The sequence below is a fragment of the Colobus angolensis genome, unplaced genomic scaffold (genome assembly GCF_000951035.1).
Source record: "Colobus angolensis palliatus isolate OR3802 unplaced genomic scaffold, Cang.pa_1.0 Scaffold366, whole genome shotgun sequence".
NCBI lineage: Eukaryota > Metazoa > Chordata > Mammalia > Primates > Cercopithecidae > Colobus > Colobus angolensis.
Window position 1 is genome coordinate 2,347,773 of NW_012116999.1, and position 24,583 is coordinate 2,372,355.

Genomic DNA, 24,583 nt, shown 5'->3' on the forward strand with positions numbered 1-24,583 from the left:
CAAAATGCAGAAATCACCGGTCTTCTGTGTCCTTCGCGCTGGGAGTTGGAGACTGCAGCTGTTCCTATTCGGCCATCTTGCTCCGCCCCCCAAGTCTAACAATTTTATTAGAACATTCTGCTGTCCGTCACTCTGGGTAAATATTCTCAGGTATTCAGGGTGCTGTTTCAAGTACGTACTTTTAAAACTTTTTAAACTTATGTGGTTTGACTCTGTGTCCCCACTCAAATCTCATCTTGAATTGTAAACTGAGTTGTAATCCCCAGGTGTTGAGAGGCCTGGTGGGAGGTGACTGGATCATGGGAGCGGTTTCCCCTATGCTGTTCTTGTGATAGTGAGTAAATTCTCACGAGATCTGATAGTTTTATAAATGGCAGTTTCTCCTGCTCTCTCTCTCTCTCGGCGCCTTGTGAAGAAGGTGTCTGCTTTCCCTTCGCTTTTTGCCATGATGGCAAGTTTCCTGAGGCCTCCTCAGCCATGCAGAACTGTGAGTCAATTAAACCTCTTTCCTTTATGTGTTATCCAGTCTTAGGCATTTCTTTATAGCAGTGTGAAAACAACCTAATACAAAACTTAAGCAGAGTTTTCTAAATTATAGCTTTTAGTATTATTTTGTTCCTTTACTTTGGTTTTCTTTTTCAGGGACTTCTATCCGTGTTTGATCTCGTTTGCCTAACTTCAAATATGTCGCTTTTAAATCTTTATCTTCATTTTCTTTCAATTTTAGATTTCCCTCTTCTTACATCTTTAATTAAAAAAAAAAAAAGTTTATGGCCGGGTGTGGTGGCTCATGCCTATAATCCCAGCACTTTGGGAGGTTGAGGTGAGTGGATCACTTAAGCCTAGGAGTTCAAGACCAGCTTGGGCAACATGGCAAGACTCCGTCTCTACAAAAACACAGTAATTAGCCGAGTTTGGTGGAGTGTGCCTACAGTCCCAGGTACTAGGGGGCTGAGGCAGCAGGACTGCTTGAACCCTGAAGATCCAGGCTGCAGTGAGCCATGATCATGCCACTGCACTCTACCCTTGGTGACAGGGCAATACCCCGTCTCAAAAAAAAAAAAATTAAAGCCTACAGCACTCATTTCTCTTAAAGCATTATCTGCTGTACATACAGTGTGGGTATCCCTAATTTGAAAATCTGAAATTCAGACTGCTCCAAATTCCAAAACTTTTTGAGTGCCTACATAGTGCTCAAAGGAAATGCTCATTGGAGAATTTTGGAAATTCAGATTAGGGATGCTCAACAAGTATAATGCAAATATTCCAAAATCTAAAAAAATCTTAAGTCCAAAACACTTCCGGTCCCAAGCATTTTGAATAAAGAATACTCAACCTGAATTTGCTCAAGCTCATTACAGTTTAGTCTCCATTACTAAAACGACCTTCTCCCATTTATAATTCTTTCCTGAGTTCTATTACCTCGGGTAATTTTTTCTAATTCTGATTTACGTTATTCCTTAATGTTTTGTATTATTAAAATCTTTAGCTCATTTTGAAATAGTCTGTCACAGTTTTAGTTTGTTTAGTTCTGTTTAGTGGTTCACTTCTAACATGTTTTCATTGTCTGTAGGGACATTCTGCTTTTTATTCCTTGATATATTTGTGTACCATTTGACCTTAATCTTTTTCTTTTGTTCTTTTCCCTGACCTGCTCTTTTCTCTATCCTGATCCATTCAGATTCCATTCTTAGCAGTTTCTTCCCAGTGAGGAATACTATCCTAAAAGGGAGCTCTGGCAGGTCAATTTTGAAGAGTTAGAGGTTAAATTGTTTTAAGCCCTTTACGTTCTTCTACTATGTGCCGTATGCACTCGTCTAGTATTAGAGACCAAATCCCTTCCCAGTTTTGGCTGCTGCTTCCAAATTGTCGGCCCCACTTTTCAGTAACTTCTTATTCACTGGAATTCTCAGGTACATAAGACAACATCCTCAATGCTTCTATGTAAGAAGAGGTCTGCTCCCTCATAGACCCTGATAGCATGCAAGTCTTGTGACTAGTGGTTTGTCCCTACCTGCTTAAATCCTGGGGTTCATGGGGATACCTCGTCACCTAGTTTTTTGTAGGTGTCATGGGTTTTGACTTCACTATTTCCATTTTTATGCTGAGACTCAGAAAAGCTAATGCTGTTGTTGCCACCACCTTCCTAAAAGTCTGCTGATAACTTAAAATTTTATTAACTCACTGAAAATCCACAACCACTTCATGAATTGGTACTATCAGTACCCCCAAGTCACAGATAAAAAGCTTCAATAATTTGTACAAAATTATACAATAAGTTGTAAAACCATGATTCTAACCCAGATCTTTTAAATTCTAGAGCCTGTATCTTTTATTGTGATATTTACAGGACAATTATTCATTACAAAGGAACATATTTTATAGAATAAATTCCTGAGAAGTTTGCTATAAGGTGAGAAACATCATCTTAACTCTTATATGATAAAACTTAACTCAAGGTTTGAGAAACTAGTACAAGTCCCCTAATTCAGCAGGTAGCAAAATGAAAGGTATAAAATCTTACCTGCACGAAATGTGCAATAAACTTGAATCCCTGACTCTCAAATCTCATGGATTTGAGATTATGTTCAATGGCAGAACATAATTTATTAAGTAGGTTAAATAAATTTAATTCTGGAAATTAAAGTAATGGTATCTAATAACCAGAATAGCTGGATGTGCATGTTCATGAATAGGAAAAGAGGCTTCCAAAGTAAGCATCCGCTAATAACCTACCTGGCCTGCCATGTGTAGGTGGAGATACAAATAGAGGCTGTATAGCATTCTGTGAGGAAACTGAAGTGGTACTAACAGCTTGATTAGCTGCTGCACCGTTAGATAAGACTGGAGCTGGAACATTATTGGCACAGGAAGCTGCAACTGCTGCAATATTTCCCATCACCTGTAAGTGTGGAAGAAAGTTCAAAACTCTAAGTCTGGTTTCTCAAACAGTAGATTATCTGATCCTAAACTTCAGAAAACAGTAATTAGACAACTAAAACACTGAAAATCAATCTTTATATAAACCTTATATAGGAAGGTTATTTCTTTCAGAAGATCTTAGGTCACTTGAGAGCTTGGCTTTGATTTTTTAATTCATTTATTCCTAAAAAGGTAATACACTAATATGATTTGAAAATCAAGTATTAAATCGTATACAAAAAAAAAAAGTTTCCCTCCAAGCCCTGTCCTCCGTCTGCCTAGTTGCCTGCTCCTCAGTTAACCTCTGGGCTTCCTGCATATTATTCCAAAGATTTGTAATATATATATATATATTTTGAGACAGTGTCTCACTCCCATCGCCCAGGCTGGAGTGCAGTGGCATAATTTCATTCACTGTAGCCTCAACTTTCCAGGCTCAGGTGATTCTCCCACCTCAGCCTCCCGAGTAGCTTAGGACTACAGTCACGCATCACCATGCCCAGCTTATTTTTTATATTTTTAGTAGAGATGGTTTTGTCATGTTGCTAAGGCTGGTGTTTAACCCCTGGGCTCCAGCAATCTGCCCGCCTTAGCATCCCAAAGTGCTGGGATTACAGGCATGAGCCACTGCATCTGGCCTACACTTTTTTCTTTTTTAAAGAGAAAAGGTGCCTTGCATTTTTTATAATATTGTAAGACTGTATTTTTTTTTTTTCTGCTTAGGCCACAGCTCCTTAAGAGAATAAACTATTTTTCCACAGCACCCAGTACAGGGCTGTGCACAGAAAGATATTCAATAAATGGTAACAGAAGCTTCTTGAACATACTGTCCTCACTGGGAGTCTCCATTTTCTTACCACCCAACCGCAGTGTGGCTGCTACCCACACTGGTTCTCTGAAACTGTATTCAAAGTCACCAGTGGTCTCTATGGCAACAAATCTTAATAGACTTTTGTTAAGCCTTATGTTGCCTGACCTCTTGGCAGCAACTGACACCTGGCTGCTCCTTGAAACATTCTCTTCTTAGGGCTTCCATAACATTCCTCTCTCATGCTTTTCCTCCCTCCTTGGATGTTCCTTCTCTGCCCATTTTCTAAAATTTGATAATTCATGGGCTCTGTTCCAGATACCCTTCTCAACTTCTTCCTTTGCCCAGGATGATCTTGTTTACTCCTATGGTTTCAGCTACCTTTTTATAATGCTGACTCTCCATTCTACAGGAAAGCTTTAAAATTAAGTTTCAGTTAATGAGACAGAATTGACAGGTAATTTAGATTAACTCACTCTTTATATAAAAGAGGTTCACAGTAAACTATGAGTAATCTAAAGTCAGCACATAGAACAGTGTCTGGAACACAGTAGATGCTCAATAATTTGTTGAATTAATTTACTAATCACTGTGTCAGACACCGGAAGGTACAATAATACCTAAAGGAACGAAAGCAGTTGCTTTGAAGTATGATGAAGGTAAATGAAAAGAGAAAATTCATGTTTCTCTGTTCAGGCCATTGTAACTGCTTAATAACACTATGAGATTACCTTCTGGGGGTAGTTGTACGAGGTAACTGTGTCCTGAGGAGACATAGAACATGATTTTCTGTCCTGAAGAGACTTTAATGAATACAAAAATATAGTTACATAAAAAAAAACCACATCAATAACTTTGCTTCAACTATATGAAAGTGTTCAGTCCTGAAATAATTCAAATTTGGAAGTGACTCCTAAGACAAAGCTCTAAAAGTTGTCACTCTAAAATGTGATGTAGGTGACTGTTTTGTTACATATCTACAGAAATCCTCAACACATCTAACTCAAGTCCTGATGTACATACTAAAATGTAACTGATAATTGAAATCTAAACACCTTTTCAGTGATCTTTGCCTTAAAAGCTTCAAAAAAAAAAGGCATTCTATCTGAATATGTAGCTTGGTACAAGGGTAAACTGGTTATTCAGCTGCATTTTATCTAAGTGGGATTTAACAGATACTGTAAGATTCAAATATCATTCTCCTCGGGCTTAAGACCCTGTCTTTCTAAAAGTAAAAATGATTTTGAATGGCTTGGACTCATGCATGATAAGACTGTCATGGCAGCAAGAACTCTAGCAGCAGAGACTGGTTACATTAGTAAGAGCACAGAACACGGAAAGGAAATCACAGGGAACAATGAGAGGTACCTTACTGTGAAAAGGTGAGCCCCACTTAACATGGACAATTCCAAAGTCTGTGTTCAAGTATAGCCAAAGCCCCTGCCAAAAAGCAAGCATTTGCCCTGGCTCAGAAGTTCCCAAGTGAATACCAAATGCTTCTACAGAAACATTTATTTGAGTGTCAGACATGGAAATAAGAAGTATAAATAAATGTTCATGAGTTCTTAGAAGGCTGTGCCTGGAAATCTTTATTCAAAGAGCCCTGCGTTGGACAAAAACAAAGATAAATAGATAGGACTTAATTAAGCAAAAAAGCTTCTGTACAGCAAAAAGAAATAACCAGCAGAGTAAACAGACAGACAACCCACAGAGTGGCAGAAAATCTTCGCGATCTAGCAATCTATACATTCGACAAAGGACTAATATCAAGAATCTACAAGAAACTCAAATCAGCAAGAAAAACACAATCCCATCAAAAAGTGAGCTAAGGACATAGACAATTCTCAAAAGAAGATACACAAATGGTCAACAAACATATGAAAAATGCTCAACATCACTAATTATCAGGGAAATGCAAATAAGAACCATCATGCAATACCGCCTCACTCCTGCAAGAATGGCCATAATAAAAAATACCAAAAAATAGATGTTGGCATGGATGTGGTGAAAAGGGAACGTTTTTATACTGTTGGTGGGAATGTAAACTAGCACAACTGTGTACACTATTTTCCACTATGGAAAACAGTGTGGAGATTCCTTAAAGAACTAAAAGCAGAACTACCATTTGATCCAGCAATCCCACTCCTGGGTATGTACCCAGAGGAAAATAAGTCATTACACAAAAAAGATACTAGTACATATATGTTTATAGCAGCACAATTTGCAATTGCAAGAATACGGAACCAGCCCAAATGTCCATCAATCAACAAGTGAATAAAGAAAATGTGGTGTATATATACCACGGAATACTACTTAGCCATACAAAGAAACAAAATAATCGCATTTGAACCAACTAAATGGAATTAAAGACCATTATTCTAAGTGGAGTAACTCAGGAGTGGAAAACCAAACACTCTATGTTCTCACTCATAAGTGGAAGGTAAGCTATGAGGACACAAAGGCATAAGAATGATACAATGGACTTTGGGAACTTGGGGGAAATGGTGGGAAGTGGATGAGGGATGAAAGACTATACATTGGGTACAGTGGTACACTCCTCAAGTGATGGGTGCACTGAAATCTCAGAATTCACCACTAAAGAATTTATTCACTGTAACCAACCACCACCTGTTCTCCAAAAAACCTACTGAAATTAAAAATTAAAAATGAGGTTTTTTTAAATGTATGCTGATAATTCTGAAGACATTTATCCTTTATTTTAGCAACAACAGAAATTTGCTATGGATTTGGTGATGGGGGCGGGGGCTTGGAACATATGAAGAGATTGAAAGCCACTGGAGTTGTTTAAATTCAGAACAAAAAGGAACATGTGACAAGTGAAACTGAAGGAACAGAAAAAAAAGTATTGTCATCCCTCATGGTAAGATTCTTACTTGCCTTTTCACTTGGATGGCTACTTCAAAGGTGATATCAAAAGCACATGATATGAGAATAGTAATGGTGGCAGGAAATGGGGGAAAAACTTTCTCTGGAAGGAGCAAAGTAAGGGAAGGAGAAAAAACAGAGAATTACGTATCAGAGTTTTCTTCTCCTTCCTAAGGTATACTGTCTAAACAGTAAAAACAAAAAATTAGTACACGAAGCTGCCACAGTTAAGATTAGCCATAATTAGAGAATTTAAGGTAGTTATTCAAGTTCTTCATAAATATTCCAGTTCTCCTGAATAGACGGTAGGATTGCCCTTCCCAGCTCCATCCAAAGTCAAGAATGACCATGTTACTTGGTCAATAAAATATGAACAGAACCGTTATGAGACAGTGTTCAATTTCTGTACCTTTTGCCCTGCTGCGATGATCATGATAGCATGTGCCCATCAGCCTGGGTCCCTGAGTGACTATGAAGAACAGTCACAGTCTGGCAGCCTGCTGCCAACTCGCATTGAACTATGTAACATTAGCATGAACAACTTTTCCTGAGTTAAGTCACTGAGACTTTGGGGGTTGTTACTGCAGCATAACCTAGCTTGACTAAAACAGAAATTGGTAACTAGAAGTAGGGTACAGCAATAACAAAATCCTAATTAAGAAGGAGATTATGAACATGCAGCTCTCAGGGTAAGCAATTTAGAAGACTGGATGTTAGTATTGTGCTTTGATTACTGTTGGTATGGTTTAAAGCAAGTTATTTTAAGACAGGTGTGTGTAGGACAGAATTAGTAGTTTGCAGGCAGGAATGAAAGGGAATAGATTCCTTGAATACAGGGACTCACAGGGTTGAAGGAATAACTGTTTCAACCCTAAACTATAAAACGTAATATTGATGAATGGTTTCAATGATGACAAACAATGAAAACTTGACCTCGCAGCAAGAATCAACTCTTTGGTTAAAACCCAAGTGCATTAAGATGTCTCAAAGTTAGAGTTCAACTAAGGTTGTAACACCTAGTAAATCCTTGCACTTCAACAAAATGGCTTGTAGAAAAATGTCCAAAAGTCATGGCTCTTCCATCAATGCCTGATGAACTCAAGCCACTTGCAATCAAATAGACAGAAATAAGGATAAAACCACAAAGAATTATAGCAAATCTTAGTAGTATATATATAGAAAAGAATTATAGTTTGGCTATTGGTACATGAAACCAAAAAAAATCAAACAGAAGCGGAATAAATTAATCTTACAGCCAAAGAAATCACGAGTCAGAACTAAAACCATTCAACTGAGATAAAACCACCCTTGCACCTCCAATCTTCTATAAGTAGCAAGCTTAGAAAGCTGCTCTGTTGCCAAGGAAGGATTATTCTCCAATGCCTACTCCAAATATTGCCAGGAAGGATGCGCCTTGGGAGTAACCAAGAGCCCCAGAAAATAAACAAACAAGAGTTCCTCCAGGGAAGAGTCCCATGAGTACGTTGGGGGCCCTTACAACGTCTGCCCATGAAGGTCTCAGAATTGCTACAGGCCAGTAACTGTTTTTTTATTCCCCATTTTCTCCCTTTCTGAATAGAAATTTCAGTCCCTGCTTCAGCACTGTAAACTGGGGAGGGAGGGGGGAAAAATAAAAAACCTCCATATTTTTGGTTTTAGGTCTCAAGATCACAAGAACCTACATCTGGACCCAATATAACAAGCATACACATAGCTCAGAAATCCTAGGCTTTGAGTTTGATTACACTGAATGGGACCTTTTAGGATGCCTCCTTTGATATAGAAACAAGTATTCTGCCTATGAGAGGGAAGGCAAGTTGAATGATACAGTTCTTAGTGCTGTTAAAATGTTTCTTTTTGCCTTCCAGGCACAAAGAAGTTAGACTCTTCAGTGGGACCTGCTCTGGTCAGTGAAATGGAAAAGAAAGTGACATGTATCACCTCTGGTGGAAGCTGTAAGAGCCAGTGCACCAGTTACCAAATTTTATTTCCTGCCTTGGCAATCGTGGATGAATTTCTATCAGACTGAGTACTTGAGCAAGCCCTTCTATAGACCTCTACTAGACATGTAGCATAAAGGAGAAGCAAATTTTTGTTGTATTGAGATGTATGATTCATTATAATAAAAAAAATAAAACCTTCTAAAAGATCATTACTGCCTATGTTAGAATATCTCTAGAATATCTCTAAATATATTAGTTCTAGAAAATGAGTTAATTTCTGTCTCAATTTCTTCATCTTCAAAATGAGAATGATACTAAGCCTTACAGGGTTGTTCTGACTTAAATACATTTATATGTATAGCTCTTAACAGTGCCCCAGTACATAGTAGGAGCTATAACTCTTTGCTATTATTAAATACCTACCAAGTTTGCTGTAGATGCAGTTGTGCTATAAACACCTGAAGTTTCATAGTCTGGCTCTAGAGAATATAGCCAAAGTAAAAAATGAGCATTATTTTATAGCTTGAAATTCTATAAACAATGATGAATGCCAGATCACTTCCAGATCTTACTGACCTGCACGATAAAGATAGTCTTCATGATATCCCCCTGGGGAAAAAAGACAAGACAGAAGAAATGTGTTTATATAGGTCTTTTTTAGCTCAGCAGAGCCAAATGGCCAGCACTTGCTTTTTCCACCAGTTTTATGGTTATATGTTCAAAACTAAAATGCATACATCCTGGAAAGTGATATAAGCTTTCACACTAGTCAACAGATATTGAAGCCAGAGATTAGCTGTACGCTGTACAAATTTCTCCTCCAAAAATCCACTTAGCTCTTAGAGGTCAGGCAGAGGTGAAAACTCAGTTGTGTCCAATTTTTCCAGTGAGGCTACAGTGTGGTGATTAAGCACATAGGCTCTGAAATGAGGACTGCTTAGATTTGAATTCTGATTAACTACACTACTTTAGGCAAGTTATTTAATCTCTGTGCCTCAATTCTTCACTGTAAAATGGAATAACAGTACCTAGCTCATAGGCCTTTTGAGGATGGTTAATGGAAGTAAAAGTAACTTAGCAGAGTGCTTTACATATACTAAATACTCAATGGTGACTATAAAGTATGAGTATAATCCACTGTTTCCTTAGGTGGACATTAAGGGAATATGTTATACCTCATCTGTTTTTCAATCTGTTTCATGTAAGTAATACATGTAAAATCAGTGTGTCTTCAAAGGATGGCTCAGTAGACTGAACTACTTTTAAGATTTCTGTACCATTGAAATTCAGAGAAAGTCAATATTCAATCAGATGGTTTTCCACCAAATATAACCCAGCAGTTCTAAACTAAATTTGATTATTAAACACACCACTTATCAAACACACATGCATGAAACTCCTCCAGATTTAAGGTGGGAGCAAAGATTTGGTTATTTCAAATACGCCACACCACCCATAGAGCTAAAAGACAAAAGGGTCATCTAAATAAGAGAGCAGACAGTAAATGTCCTTAAGCGCATGCATGCACACATGTACAAAGTTTTCACGGATCATTCTTGTACTAGATTTTTTCACTCATTAAATTCCTAAAAATATCTATTTTTTTCTATACTAGCAGAAAAAACGAGTACCACAAGAAAATAAGAAACTTATTCATAAGTCAAGTCATTGGGAATGCCTGACACCTCCTTAAGCCATTCAATGCTCCACAATTGTTTCAATAGGCATTTACAGTATCTTTGAAAAGGAACAAGGTAAAAATAAACACATTCCATGGTAGGAGTCAATATAAAAACTATTAAGGGTATGTGTGTGTATATGATTCCAATTATATAAAATGTCCAGCAGAGGCAAATCCATAGAGACAGAAAACAGGCTGATGGCTGCCAAGAGCTGGGGGTTGGGGCAAATGGGGAATGGCTCCTAATGGGCACAGGATTTCACTACTGTGGTGATAAAAAATGTCCTAATATTAATTGTGCTGATGGTATGCAACTCTAAATAAAAAACCCACTGAATTGTATTCTTTAAATAGTTTAATTGTATGATATGTAAATTATATCTCAATAAAACAGTTATAAAAAATTATATCTCTGCCATTTACCAAGGATATGACCGTGGCCATGTCATTTACCCTCTGAATCTCAATTTCCTCATATGTAAAATAGGGACAGCACATTCCTCAGAAGAACACATGAAGGACTATATTATGAATATAATGACTTAGTAGAGTGGATATCACACAGGGTTCAATAAAGAGTAATGTTTATAGATCAAATAGACTTATTTGGGCAAAGAAGTTACTTCATAGCAGTCTTAAAAAATAATAGCCAGTCACACAAAAAGCCTAACATATGCAAATGATGAGGACAACTATATAGTTATTTGTATAGTTGTATATTATAGTTGTATAGCTGTATAGTTGTATATTGTATAGTATAGTAATAGTGCCTTACTAATAACGAATAGATGTTTTCCACACTGGTATTTGACACCAAGTAAAAAACTCACTAAAGACCTATGCAGAGAGCTGAAAACAAGTTATAACAATGTAGCAGCCTACTGAAATAGAAGTCTATTCTTCTGAGAAATATCAGGACATATTCAAAAACCCAGCAAGCATTAAGAACTTACATAAATCTTTCAAAACTAAGCTAGTGGAACAGAGAGAGACCCCAAAACCAAATTGGTCTGCTTCACCGTCCTGATGTGCCAATGCCACAAGAATCTTTTAAAAAATATTTAACTGTAATTGACTCACCATTTTCACTCTGGTCATTGCCCTCCTCTAAATTCAAAGTCTGTTTGCCTGAGCTATGTCCCCGCCTTCCAACACAGTATCCTGAAGTAGCAGGAACCATTGTAGACGGACCTCCATGATTCTGTATCAAAGAGACACATATACTGTAATTCTCACTATATAGTCAGGAAAAAAACGCTACAGGGACGTTTTAAAAGGCAGTTTAAAAACTAGCCTAACAATGTGAACTTCTGTTGTAAGAGAACTCTGTAATTGTTTTCCATACAGTTTAGAATACAAAAAATATGAAGTCACAATCAAGAAAACAGAAAATATTAACACATACTCTATAGGCAAGATTAAGTCTACCTCTATTCCCTTTTCTAGGAACAGCTGGGAGAAAATGTCTCTTTTCTCATTTTCATTTTTCAGAAAAGGCTTTGTTTGGTTATTTGTACAAAATCTAAAATTTATCCACATTGCCTTTACTTCAAAAAAAAAATGAAAAAAGTAAACAGCTTTTTGAGTAAAGCATTGATCCACTCACAGGTAAAGTTGGATAAGCAGTCTCATCCCCTTCTTCAACTTCATAAAAAGTAATAGTTTCTTCTAAGCCCCTGGGCATCTGTCCATTCCCTAGGGCAAATCCATACTGGGACTCCTTGTTCATACAACTCATCTGGCGGTGACTATGTCTAAATGAACTTAAGTGGTTCAAAGAATAAAAAAGTAAAAATGATGAAATATAACTTGTTCCTAACTTCTAAACAACAGTTCAAATATCTCAAAGTTGACACTTTTTAAAACATTAATGCTCAGCAATGAAATCAGACTTACCCATTTTCTCTGACTTTCAACACGATACTCACCGAGATCTATAAGAGAAGTTATCATAGCTCTGGCAGCACCTTTTACCTGAGCCTGGGTAAAAATCAACTTTAGGACCCGGCATGTTGTGCCTGTTTATAAACCGAGATGAATTCCTAAGAATAAAGAGAAAGAAAAATAAAACTCTCTATTCACCAATATCTAAGTAGTCAGTCTCTGTAGTTAAACAGAACTAATCTGCCTTTCTAAAAACATTCAACTAGAAAGAGCTCTGCTCTCTGCAATATTGGCATTAGGCCTATCTATTATTAATGAAATACAGTCTGTATGTCACACAGACCCTCATCTTGATGGCATTCTATCTTCTAGGATCTCTTCAACTGCTTCATATTTCCCTACACCATGAAAATACAAATCTGTCAAGGTCTTACCTGGGCATCCCATATCCCCAACCTTGTCTCGGAGATGGATGTTGAGGATGAAAATGTTCATTAGACATAACATTGCCAGCTGTCTGTGAGTAGTGCATTGGAGGATCATGCCCATAATGCATACTGTGCTGTAGCCTGGGTGGGAGGACGGGTTCTCCCTTGCCGTAAGCCATAGTCATGTAAACTTCTTTCCCTCGAATTTTCTTGAACATCTTCTTCTGTTGCTTTATGTCCATCTCTGATATAACTTTCAGGCAAACAAAGAAGTAGCAAATAAGCTCATAATCAAAGCAAAAGGCCCAGTGTACTGTCACCACCACACTGCCTTAAACTTTCCAATGCTTCCCCTAGGCACAAACCAAATAAACATAGAGAGGGAATTTTTGTATTTTTGAAGGATATACTAAATCTTTTATTTGGAAGGACAAAACCAGCAGGTAATTTCTATATCAATAGGTATATCTCGGCACTATCTCTAGTATGGGCAGGTTAGTATAGGTCATCAAAACACTGAGTCACCCATGGCCAGGCCCGGTGGCTCACGCCTGTAATCCCAGCACTTTGGAAAGCCAAGGCGGGTGGATCACCTGAGGTCAGGAGTTCAAGGACAGCCTAGTCAACATGGTGAAACCCCGTCTCTACTGAAAATGCAAAAATTAGCCAGGCGTGGTAGTGTGTGCCTGTAATCCCAGCTACTCAGAAGTCTGAGGCAGGAGAACTGCTTGAGCCTGGAAGGTGGAGGTTGCAATGAGCCAAGATTGCGCAACTGCACTCCAGCCTGGGCGACAGAGTGAGATTGTCTCAAGAAAAACAAAACAAACAAACAAAAAGCCCCCAAAACACTGAGTCATCCAATCACATACATTACTATTCTCTAATAAATTATGCCTGTTAATATCTCTGGCTGCTTCTATGAGGTGTTTCCTAGTTCTCTAAGAAATATTTTTCCCCCTCAGGTTAAGATCCATGTCAGCTTAAGTTTTTAAAATTAATTTTTATAGGTGTAGAACAGTACGTATTTATGTGGTACATGCAGTATTTTGAAACAAGCATACAATGTATAATGATTAAATCAAGGTAACTGGAATATCTATCACCTCAAACATTTACTATTTCTTTATGTTGGGAACATTCCAAATCCAGTCCTCTAGTTGTTTTGAAATATGTAATTTGTTAACTACAGTCACCCTATAATGCTACCAAATACTACATCTTGATCCTACTACCTAGTTTTGTACCCATTAACTAATCCCTCTTTATCCCCCACCCCCACTACCCTTCTGAGCCTCTGGTAACCATCATTCTACTCCTCATCTCCACAATATCATTTTTTTTTCTTTTTAACTCTCAAATATGGTGCTCAAGTTTATACAAAGTCCCTTAAGAACCATGGTTCTCAACCAGGGACAATTTTGCCTCTCTCTCCTCTAGGGAATATTTGGCAATGTCTGGAAACATTTTTGTTTCTAGTGGATAGAAGCCAGGGATGCTATGAAGCACCCTACAATGCACAGGACAGCCCCCCGCAACAATGAAGTAGTATCCATTCCATTATCAGTAGTGTTAAAGTTGAGAAACCCTACCCTACAACAAGACATATGACATACTTTTAAAAAATAGTACAACGTAGGTAAGTAAAAGCAGGTACATGAAGGGGAAAATAAAATAACAACCTTTAGCATACAAACCTATTTCTGGGACATATCCCCCAGGCATTTTCTGATAACCTCTTCCTTTCCGACTGGGCACAGCATTCCAGGCAGGAACAGACATCACTTGGGTAACTGGTTTTAAGTTAGCCAATGGAACAACATGCCTTAAAAGTTAAAGGTATCACCATGAAGATACTGCAACACAGACTTAACTCTCATTCAATACACATAGCCCACCCCTTATACTTCAAGTGTATTCTATTATCTGGTTGACATCAGTTTCCTTGTTTGTTATTAATTTAGAAAACCTAAGAGTAGTTTGTGCAATTTCACTGCTGTTTCTAGTACCGATCACATTTCAGAAGAAAGACTGGTAGACCATATTAGTTCACAAATATTTGCTGCACCTCTTAAATCTCCCCACTCCATTAACATGAGGCTTAGGAATGTAAACCACTCTGCTTAATAAAGTATGAGACATTTTAAGATTCAGACAAGCGGTTTGTTCTCATTTTATTTCCCATAATCATGGATGCACGTGTTAAAACAGGATATCTGTTGAACCAGATCCCATTTGCTGACCCACTACGGACATGCTAAATGAAGGAGAAAGGACCTTATTGTTTTAAGCTGCTGAAATGTTTTGGTTGTTAGGGAAGCATAGCCTCATTTAATGGGTCTCAAAGTGGACCAGCAGCATTACCATCACCTGGAAACTTCTTCAAAGTTAAAATTCTTGGGCCCCACCTCAGACTTACTGAATCAGAAACTTTAATGACTGGGCTCACTAATCTTGTGTTTTCACAAGCCCTCCAGGTAATTCCAGTGCATGTTAAAGTTTGAGAAAGACTAGATTAGTTTATCTTCATACTGGCAGAGGCTCAGTAATCCAACTTTGCAATTACTGTGAACAGTTTTGTATCAGAATTCTGTTGTACTTAATATTTCTAATAAGTAGGTTAGTGTCTAAGATTTGAAAACTTTTATACATATCTAATACCTATATTGAGATTTCATACTTCAGCACATGCTTTTGTAATTCAAGATAAGTCATCCTAGGCCAACACTAGATACAATTCTGGTTCTCTTACTAGCATCCTGGTAATTCTCAATTTAATATTACAAAATAGAACCAGGAACCAAAGATTTCAGTAATTCAACAAATTATCATATTCCTACTTTTCTGCCAATTCTTCAATGAAGACTGTTACTGAATTGTTCTCATTTCCAACTTCCTGGATATGAGCATTATAGTATCTTCCATCTGATTCCAAGCAAACCTGAAAAGAGAATACATCTAGTCTCAAAACTAGTGACAGATACGGCTACCGCCAAACAAAATACCACTTTTCCCCAAATGGAGTTCAGTGTCTACTTTTTAAAGTAATTCATATCAACACTGCCAGTCTGGATCAAAGGAGGCAGCACTTACTGAAAGAATCTTACATCTAATCACTAAATTTGTAATTAAAATTTAACACAGACATTAAAGAAACTTTTTTTTTTTTTCGGCTGGGTGTGGTGGCTCATGCCTGTAATCCCAACATTGAGAGGCCAAGGTGGGAGGATTGCTTGAGGCCAGGAATGAGACCAGCCTCGGCAACACAGTAAGACTCTCTTTCTATAAAAGAAAATAAAAATAGGCCAGGTACGGTGGCTCATGCCTGTAATCCTAGCCCTTTAGGAGGCCAAGGTGGGTGGATCACGAGGTCAGGAGAACAAGACCATCCTGGCTAACATGGTGGAATCCCGTCTCTACTAAAAATACAAAAAATTTGTCAGGCGTGATGGCAGGCACCTGTAGTCCCAGCTACTTGGGAGGCTGAGGCATGAACCCGGGAGGCGGAGCTTGCAGTGAGCTAAGATTGCGCCACTGCATTCCAGAGCCTGGGAGACAGAGCAAGACGCCGTCTCAAAAAAAAAAAAAAAAGAAAAATTAAAAAATTTAGCCAGGCATGGTGGTATGTGCCTGTAGTCCCAGCCACTAGAGAGGCTGAGGAAGGAGGATCACTTGAGCCTAGGAGTTCGAGGCTGCAGTGAGCCATGATCATACCACTATACTCCAGCCTAGGCAACAGAGCTAGACCCTATCTCTTTAAAAATAAAAATAAAAAAAGTTTCTAGTACTTTGTAAATAAGTCTTGCTCAACTCATATTATGACTACAAGCACATTCTTAAACAAACTACTGATTCTTGAAGAAGGAACTAACCTGACATTTGTCTCCCAAATAGTACTGTCTCCCAGCATACTCCATGTAATCAGATTTTTGAAGTTCTATTAAAAGAAAATGAAGATTCAAGCTCAACTAAACTGGTTCCTTTCCTAGATCATTTAATTTCCTCATTTACTTTTACCGTTTTACCACAGTGCCGTTGACAATGCTACCACTATAAGTGAAAATAGGGGTAAAGTGCCAAAGGGCCATCCTATCATTCTGGATGAGTTATTTCTGCAGTTAATTTAAAGAGATCTGCCAGAATAATTTTGTGCTTTAAAAAAACAAATACGTGGAAATTGGGAGTTTCTAATCAGAGATAGTCAAACACTAATGAGGTACAATTTGAAAGTAACACTATTCAGCTTCCTCAAATCAACCTGTATTTTTTTTAACAACTTACTGTGTTTCCCAAGGTCTTAACCTCATTCTAGATTATTAACTACAGCTAAGTTTACCAGGGATCAAGGAGTTGAATGTGAAATACTAAAGGCTTATCTTGAAGGCAAAACTAAGGCCTAGGTTGATCACTTTAGTTATCTTATAAGGAGAGAAACAATGACCTGTTTTCAAGGGTTGGTAAACATTTTCTGTAAAGAGCCAGATAATAAGTATTTTCAGTTTCTTGGGCCATACATAAGACTCTCAGAACTACTCAAACTCTGCTGTAAAATCTTACGAACGCTGAAATTTGAATTATATAATTTTCATGTGTCACAATATATTATTCTTTTAATTTTTTCTGCCATTTAAGAATTAAAGACCATTCTTAGCTCACAGACCACATAAAAACTGTTGGTGTGTCAGATTTGACCCACAGGCCTAACCTACTCATTTATCAAGGAAGGTGATTTTAACACCCGGAATTTAAGATGAGCTTGTTTTCAGTCACTAAGTTTCTTAAAGCTATCTAAAAATTATCTCTACACAGTCTTTGCAAAGCTGAAGTCCCAGGCAAACATCAGACTCTAAAAGATCCCTCCCACATCTGAAGCTATGTTCCCTCCTGTGGATTTAAATCATATATAAAGATAAAAAGCATCAGGCTGTTTTTTATAACGGTATTTCTTATAAGAGGTGTTCACCATAATTTGCAAAATTATACTCCTGAAGTTGTCAGGATTCAAAAGTATTCTGTTCGTATTTCATTACCTTTTCTGCTGTCCAACCAAACATCAAACTCTACATTACGATAGATTTCCGGATCCAGGGCTTTGAGCACCTTATAGGGGAAGGGCATCTTTGATGGATTTTCTGGAGACTAAAATAAAAATAATCATGCTAGAAACTCACAATCCTTAGTCTTCCTTTTATGAAGAAGGAAAAATTAAGTTGCTTCCTTCTTAAGTTGTCCTTTATTAAAACAAGAAATAAATCGCACAATAAACTTTGCCATATATTTTAAAAATCAGGAGACTAAAGTAGCAAAATGCAAGTAATCTAAAAGGTTTTAGATGGCAGAAGGGAAATAATGTGTAAATGAGGCAATGACTCAGGACACATCCCATATAAACCAATGCAACACAAACCAGGATTAAAAATTCAGAGCTATTCAGGAAGTGTTATGATATAGACATGGAGGTGCAAGTATTTCTGTACTCTACAATACCTGGAAGTATCTGAAGCTTACTTCATTTCGGTCAAATCCTGTTAAAATTTCCAAAGGAACCACCATTTTTCTTCTGCTTTCCTAGAATTTCACTATATTCAATACTATTCCAAAATTACAAGCACCTCAGGTACACACAGAGATTGCTATAATAGTATTTGACTTATTTAGCTAGCCTCAAACTGAAGGCCTATTTGATTTTAGTCCTATATGGATGGTGAAATTTCTCCTGTTTCTCTAACTTTAAACCATGATTATCACCTAGTTTGAAGAAAATAAAGACAGGCATTGTATTCCTTAATGAAAAAAATCTTAGCGTCACAAGACTGATTACAAACTAAATATTGAGTTTCTAATATTTAACTTAAAAGCATATTGCTCCGGAAATTTCTGAAGTGCTCAGTTTGTTCTGAAAAATCTAAAATTCTGTAAAAATAAGAATTCAAAGAACATTAAGCATGCATTTTAAGTTTAAAGATAGGTAAGACTTTCACAAAGGAAAATGACCAACTCCTCCCTCAACCCATATAACTAGAATATACTACCTGACTTTAACTAGTTTGTCATGGGCATGAAAATTCTTTGCCTTAGAAAATATCAAACCTTTGTTTCTTCTGTTCCTTTATTGTAGCTCTCTGGTATATTTTCAGCATTGTAGCAGGCACCCCACTCTTCCATCCTAATTCAAAATATTTAGAGCAAAGAGCTTTTTATAAATGCAGAATTTACTTATCTTAAGCCTAACGAGTACACCACCACCTAGTGGTAAATTAGCTCAGTTCTAAAACTAAGGCAAATGTTTTTTCATTCCAACATTTGCATTTACGCTTCCTTTTTATAAGTATGTGCTACAATATACTTAGCAGATTACCTCCTGTATTTTACAACTCCTGTGAGAACACACTCTTAGGGTGTTCCCTATGATCCCTGCCTCATTCATTTTACTGGTCTCTCTCTCTCTCCTCTGCCACCTGTAAGGCAGCAAGCAGCCATGTTCACCACCACAATGTAGCAGAGCTGAGGTAATTACTTCCGGCCAACTGACAGCAAAAACTTGAAGCTCTCAGTCCTATAGTTCAAAGGAACTGAATGCTGCCAAGAACCATGAGTGGGGAAGTGGATCTTTCTCCAGTCAAAGCTCCAGATAAAAACTCAGTCCTGACCAACATCCTCATTACAGTATTATGAGACACTCAGCAGAAGATCCAACTAAGCCATGCCCAGATTCCTAATCCACATAAATTGTGAGAAAAGTGTACTGTTTTAAGCTGCCAAGTTTGTAGTAACAGTGTTACACAGCAAAACATAACTAGCACACCTTGCCTTCCGACTACTGTAGTTTCCGTAAGCCTAAAGTCCTTAAGACAAGTGATCAGTGACAAATGAAGCAACCTTTACCCTAATACATGGTTGCCACTCCTGGCAGTCCCAAATAAGCTTGGTGCTACTTTAGAATCAGTATTTTCTCAAAGCATGATCCACAGCCTACCTACATCAGAATGCTTAGGCACACTTGTTTAAAAAAGAGATTCCTGGTCCCATGCTGACCTCAAATTTTGTGACAGTAGGCGCAGGAACCTACCTTTCTAACAAGCACTGTAATTCTTATACAACTAAAGTTTGAGAACCATGTAATTAGATAGTTCTGAACTTTCTTCTAGCAATACAAAACGAACCTGAACAAAACCCCCAAAGTCTGGGCACCTCACAATACACCTCTTTAGTAAAACTCTCCCCCCATTAAAAATATATATCCTAACATATGTGTATGTGTGAATATATAACCTAACTCATAAGCTTGCCAGGCCCCTTCCACTTTCAAATGACTATGCACATAAGTATGAAACATAATTATTATGATATTCCCTTTCCCTTTATTACCTATTCTGATTTGAACTCTTGTAATCAGTATGGGCATCCTCGTTTCCAGTCACAGCATTATTTCTGTTCTTCTTAGAACCACTTCGAAACAATTTAATTGCAGTTTTCAACTCTTCTTCATCCACAACAAACACATCTTTATAGAGAATTTCGTACAATACAGCTGAAGAAAAAATGGCCGAAATTCCAATTGTCAAAATAAGATTTATATTAACTATGTGAAAATAGTCATAATCCTGCATGCAAATAGGTACCAACAAGGTTTTAAAGGGGCTATTCATGGTAGGTCCAAGTGAAAACAAGTCATCTGAAATCACACCCAAAATTTATAAAGCCTTCACATACCCTGACAAACAGCTGCACTTGACTGAAATTGTTTTGAGTACACAGAATCATAGTGACCACTACTTGAATAGCAGAGTAGAATCTAAAGAAAAACACACAGAACAATTAAGTGAATGTTACACATCTTAAAACCATGAAATTAAGATGATAATTAACTTGAAATTGAGTCAGTAGTCAGTAACTGATAACTATTTGAATTTCTTTTTTTAAAAGTGATTTTTAAAATCTAAATATAAGGAAATGCAACCTGCACCTCATAAACATTTTCTTGGCAGTGACTTTTAAATGCCAAGATTAAAATTACTACTAAGGTTACACTGTGAGCCTTAATCACATTAATATGCCAAACAAGTCCTGATTTACAAATTTGCTAAAAAAAAAAAAAAAACAGGAACACTTAGAAATTGAGTTATTGAACATAACAGAAAGCCTAACAGATGCCAAAAGACCCAGCTAACTTCTAAGAATGACTGGAAAAATTAGGTCAAATATCCAAATACTCCAAACTCAGACTAAGGGAGGAAAGGGATTTTATTCAATTATTTAAAAAGTAATCCATTTTGAAAATCTTGTTGATTCTGGGGAGCCGAGCGCGCAGCACAAGCGTCACGCCAAACAGCGGCCCGCTCGCCTTCTGCTGGGCGTCGGCCGCCGCCGCCTCCCAGAACCTCCTCGTGCCCTCGTGTGCCAGGCCCGCGGCGGCCGGGATCCAGGGTTCACAACATGTCAGCCTCAGCCCCTGCTGCGGAGGGAGAGGGAACCCCCACCCAGGCCGCATCCGAGAAAGAACCCGAAATGCCGGGTCCCAGAGAGGAGAGCGAGGAGGAAGAGGACAAGGATGACAACCAGGAGGAGGAGGAGTCTCATTGTGGAAGGCAAGAGGGAAAAGAAGTAGAGAGGTTGACAATGCAAGTCTCTTCCTTACAGAGAGAGCCATTTACAATTGCACAAGGAAAGAGGCAGAAACTTTGTGAAATTGAGAGGATACATTTTTTTTCTATGTAAGAAGAAAACCGATGAAGTTAGAAATCTACACAAACTGCTTTAGAACAGGCCAGGCACTGTGTTCTCATTAAAGAAGAATGTGGGTCAGTTCAGTGGCTTTCCGTTTGAAAAAGGAAGTGTCCAATATAAAAAGAAGGAAGAAATGTTGAAAAAATTTAGAAATGCCATGCTAAAGAACATCTGTGAGGTTCCTGATTTGGAGAGATCAGGTATAAATAGTGAACTAGTGAAGAGGATCTTGAATTTCTTAATGCATCCAAAGCCTTCTGGCAAACCATAGCCAAAATCTAAAAAAACTTCTAGCAAAGGCAGTAAAAAGGAACAGAACAGTTCTGGAATGGCAAGGAAGGCTAAGCGAACCAAATGTCCTGAAATTCTGTCAGATGAATCTAATAGTGATGAAGATGAAAAGAAAAACAAGGAAGAGTCTTCAGATGATGAAGATAAAGAAAGTGAAGAGGAGCCACCAAAAAAGACAGCCAAAAGAGAAAAACCTAAACAGAGAGCTACTTCTAAAAGTAAAAAATCTGTGAAAAGTGCCAATGTTAAGAAAGCAGATAGCAGCACCACCAAGAAAAATCAAAACAGTTCCAAAAAAGAAAGTGAGTCTGAGGATAGTTCAGATGATGAACCTTTAATGAAAAAGTTGAAGAAACCCCCCACAGATGAAGAATTAAAGGAAACAAAGAAATTACTGGCCAGTGCTAACTTGGAAGAAGTCACAATGAAACAGATTTGCAAAAAGGTCTATGAAAATTATCCTACTTATGATTTAACTGAAAGAATATTTCATAAAAACAACTGTAAAAGAGCTAATTTCTTGAGATAAGAGGGCAGAGATGACTCGTTCCCACAGATTTGAAGATTTGATTTATACCATTATACCAGCAAAGAGAATGTATTTCCTTTTCTAAATCCTTGTTAAGCAACGTTAGAACTTACTGCTGACTTTTTTATGTTGAGTGTTATGTGAATTTGAGTTTGCTATTTTAAATTGCATTTCTATGCCATTTTTAGTTTAAAATCTTACATGGCATTAACTGTTCCTTGCTTTTATAGTTGTATTTTGTACATTCTGGGTTTCTTTATATAAGGTCATAGATTCTTGAACTGTTGTGGTTTTTAGTGCACTTAATATTAGCTTGCTTAAGGCATACTTTTAATCAAGTAGAACAAAAACTATTATGACTGGGATTTATACACACAGAGATTGCAGTATTTGGTATACGAAATATTTTGAATATAATAAAAAAAAAGAAATATTTTGAATACACATCTCTGTCAGTGTGAAAATTCAGCGGCAGTGTGTCCATCATATTAAAAATATACAAGCTACAGTTATCCAGATGACTGAATTGGAACTTTTCTCCTGCATGTGTATATATGTCAGACTGTCAGCATGACAAAAGTGACAGATGTTATTTTTGTATTTTTAAAAAACAATTTGTTGTATACAAAGTTTTTAAATTTCTTTTGTGCAGACCACTTTTTAAACTCACATAGGTAGGTATCTTTACAGTTGTAGACTATGGAATGTCAGTGTTCAGCCAGACAGTATGATGGAGCAGTGAAAGTCAATTCAGTGATGGAACATGAAGGAACAGTTATCCTGCTTTGTCTCGAAAGTGTCATCAATTTGTAATTTTAGTATTAACTCTATAAAAGTGTCTGTAAGTACGTTTTATATTAAGGACAGACCAAAAATCAACATATCAAAGCTTCAAAAACTTTGGGAAGGGGTGGGATTAAGTACAAGCACATTTGGCTTATAGTGAATGAACCGATTTTTATTAATTGCTTTTACCCATATAAAATGCTGATATTTACCGGAAACCTAGCCACCTTCATGATTACGATTAAAGTACCAGATTATAATGCCAGAATATAATGTGCAAGCAATCGTGGATATCTCTGACAAAGTGTGTCTCAAAAATAATATACTTTTACATTAAAGAAATTTAATGTTTCTCTGGAGTTGGGGCTCTGGCTTTTAAAGTTTGGCTAATCAGTGTTGATTCTAGATGATCAACATAATGGACCACTCCTGAATGAGACTAATTTTATCTTTCAAATTTACTGTCTTAAATCAGTTTATTAAATCTGAATTGTAAAACATGCTGCTTATGATAGAATGACACATTTGATGTACCAATTAAGGGTTGAAAAATATCTTTGCATCATGGAACAGAAATATATATGTTGAATGTTAACAGGTATTTTCACAGGTTTGACTTGACTCAGACACTAGGGAAAGGTAAATAGACGTGAACAAAATAAGCAACTAAATGAGACCTAATAATTGGTCTTCGATTTTAAATATTTAATTTGTTCTTATAAACCTTGTCAATAAAATTAATCTAAATTAAAAAAAGTTATCCATTTAACTGAATAGCAATATATCAATACACTATATAGCACCAATACTGCTAGAGAGACTTCCTCAATGAATTAAGGCACATCTCATGCTACAAAAATGACAGTTTAACGTCTGAGCTGATTCCTTGAATCCCTAGAGTTTTTTTTCCTAAAACAATTCAAAGGCCATGCTTATTAAGAAAAATTTTGTCAGTCAAAATGTTGCATGTGATGAAATTTGTTTACATAACTGTTCCAAAACCTTTCTGAATTTTTGTTAAAAAAATCTGTCTTTGCCAGGTGGGGTGGTGTGTGCCTATAGTCTCAGCTACTACGGCAGGAGGGTCCCTTGAGCCCAGGGGTTTGAAGCTGTAGTGTGCTATGATCTCACCTGTGAATAGCCACTGCACTCTAGCCTAGGCCACATAGTGAGATCCCCATCTCTTAAAAAAAAATCTGTCTTATATAAGGGATATAATCCCTAGTGATTAAGGTTCTTCCATTTTGAAGGTATCAGCAACCTAAGTTACTCAAAATGATTCTGCAATCTGTGGAAAAATGTTGCCACCAAGCCTCCTTGGCAGAAAAAAAAATTATCCTAAGCATTCTTTTTTTCTATCTTCCTACTCTTCCCTGAGCTAACTTCTCCCAATAATCCAGTTATTTGATCCCAGATCTATTATTCTTCACTCGTCTTTTTGTAAATCACAATTCTATTTCAGTAATAATCCATTTCAAAGTACCGAAGTCAAGTGTCAAGCTAAAGTAACTCACAGTAAAGTTTAAGTTATAAGTTTCTCCTACCACAAGAGGTATTTGCATTTAAGAGTTTATTAACCCATAAGAACAGTGAGCAGATTGTGAGCAGAGAAACCCTTTGTACTTTGGGCTACAAGAACTGGGAACTCTAAGAAATATTAGTAACTAGAGGCAGCTGTTAAGGAATAAAGGCATTCAGTTA

The 24,583-nt window shown here is 37.2% G+C and overlaps 1 protein-coding gene and 1 pseudogene across 5 annotated transcripts in view; one reads left to right on the top strand and one right to left on the bottom strand.

Annotated features, from left to right (window-relative positions):
- Nucleotides 1–24,583, bottom strand: part of ALG13 (ALG13, UDP-N-acetylglucosaminyltransferase subunit) — an 88,514-nt gene that overhangs the window by 28,576 nt on the left and 35,355 nt on the right. For all 4 annotated transcript variants that reach the window (XM_011953536.1, XM_011953535.1, XM_011953534.1 and 1 more), the window contains exons 9-23: nt 20,263–20,344; nt 19,918–20,080; nt 18,640–18,715; nt 17,580–17,688; nt 16,422–16,486; nt 15,390–15,490; nt 14,247–14,374; nt 12,559–12,805; nt 12,169–12,282; nt 11,847–12,003; nt 11,321–11,441; nt 9,136–9,168; nt 8,983–9,038; nt 4,462–4,533; nt 2,737–2,902 (exon numbers count right to left, since the gene is read on the bottom strand). In XM_011953536.1, the coding sequence (XP_011808926.1) occupies nt 2,737–2,902; nt 4,462–4,533; nt 8,983–9,038; nt 9,136–9,168; nt 11,321–11,441; nt 11,847–12,003; nt 12,169–12,282; nt 12,559–12,805; nt 14,247–14,374; nt 15,390–15,490; nt 16,422–16,486; nt 17,580–17,688; nt 18,640–18,715; nt 19,918–20,080; nt 20,263–20,344 (1,690 nt within the window). The remainder of the gene's footprint in view (nt 1–2,736; nt 2,903–4,461; nt 4,534–8,982; nt 9,039–9,135; nt 9,169–11,320; nt 11,442–11,846; nt 12,004–12,168; nt 12,283–12,558; nt 12,806–14,246; nt 14,375–15,389; nt 15,491–16,421; nt 16,487–17,579; nt 17,689–18,639; nt 18,716–19,917; nt 20,081–20,262; nt 20,345–24,583) is intronic.
- Nucleotides 20,826–22,499, top strand: LOC105519982 (annotated as a pseudogene). Its single transcript, XR_001003054.1, has one exon. The product of XR_001003054.1 is annotated as a protein DEK pseudogene (transcript).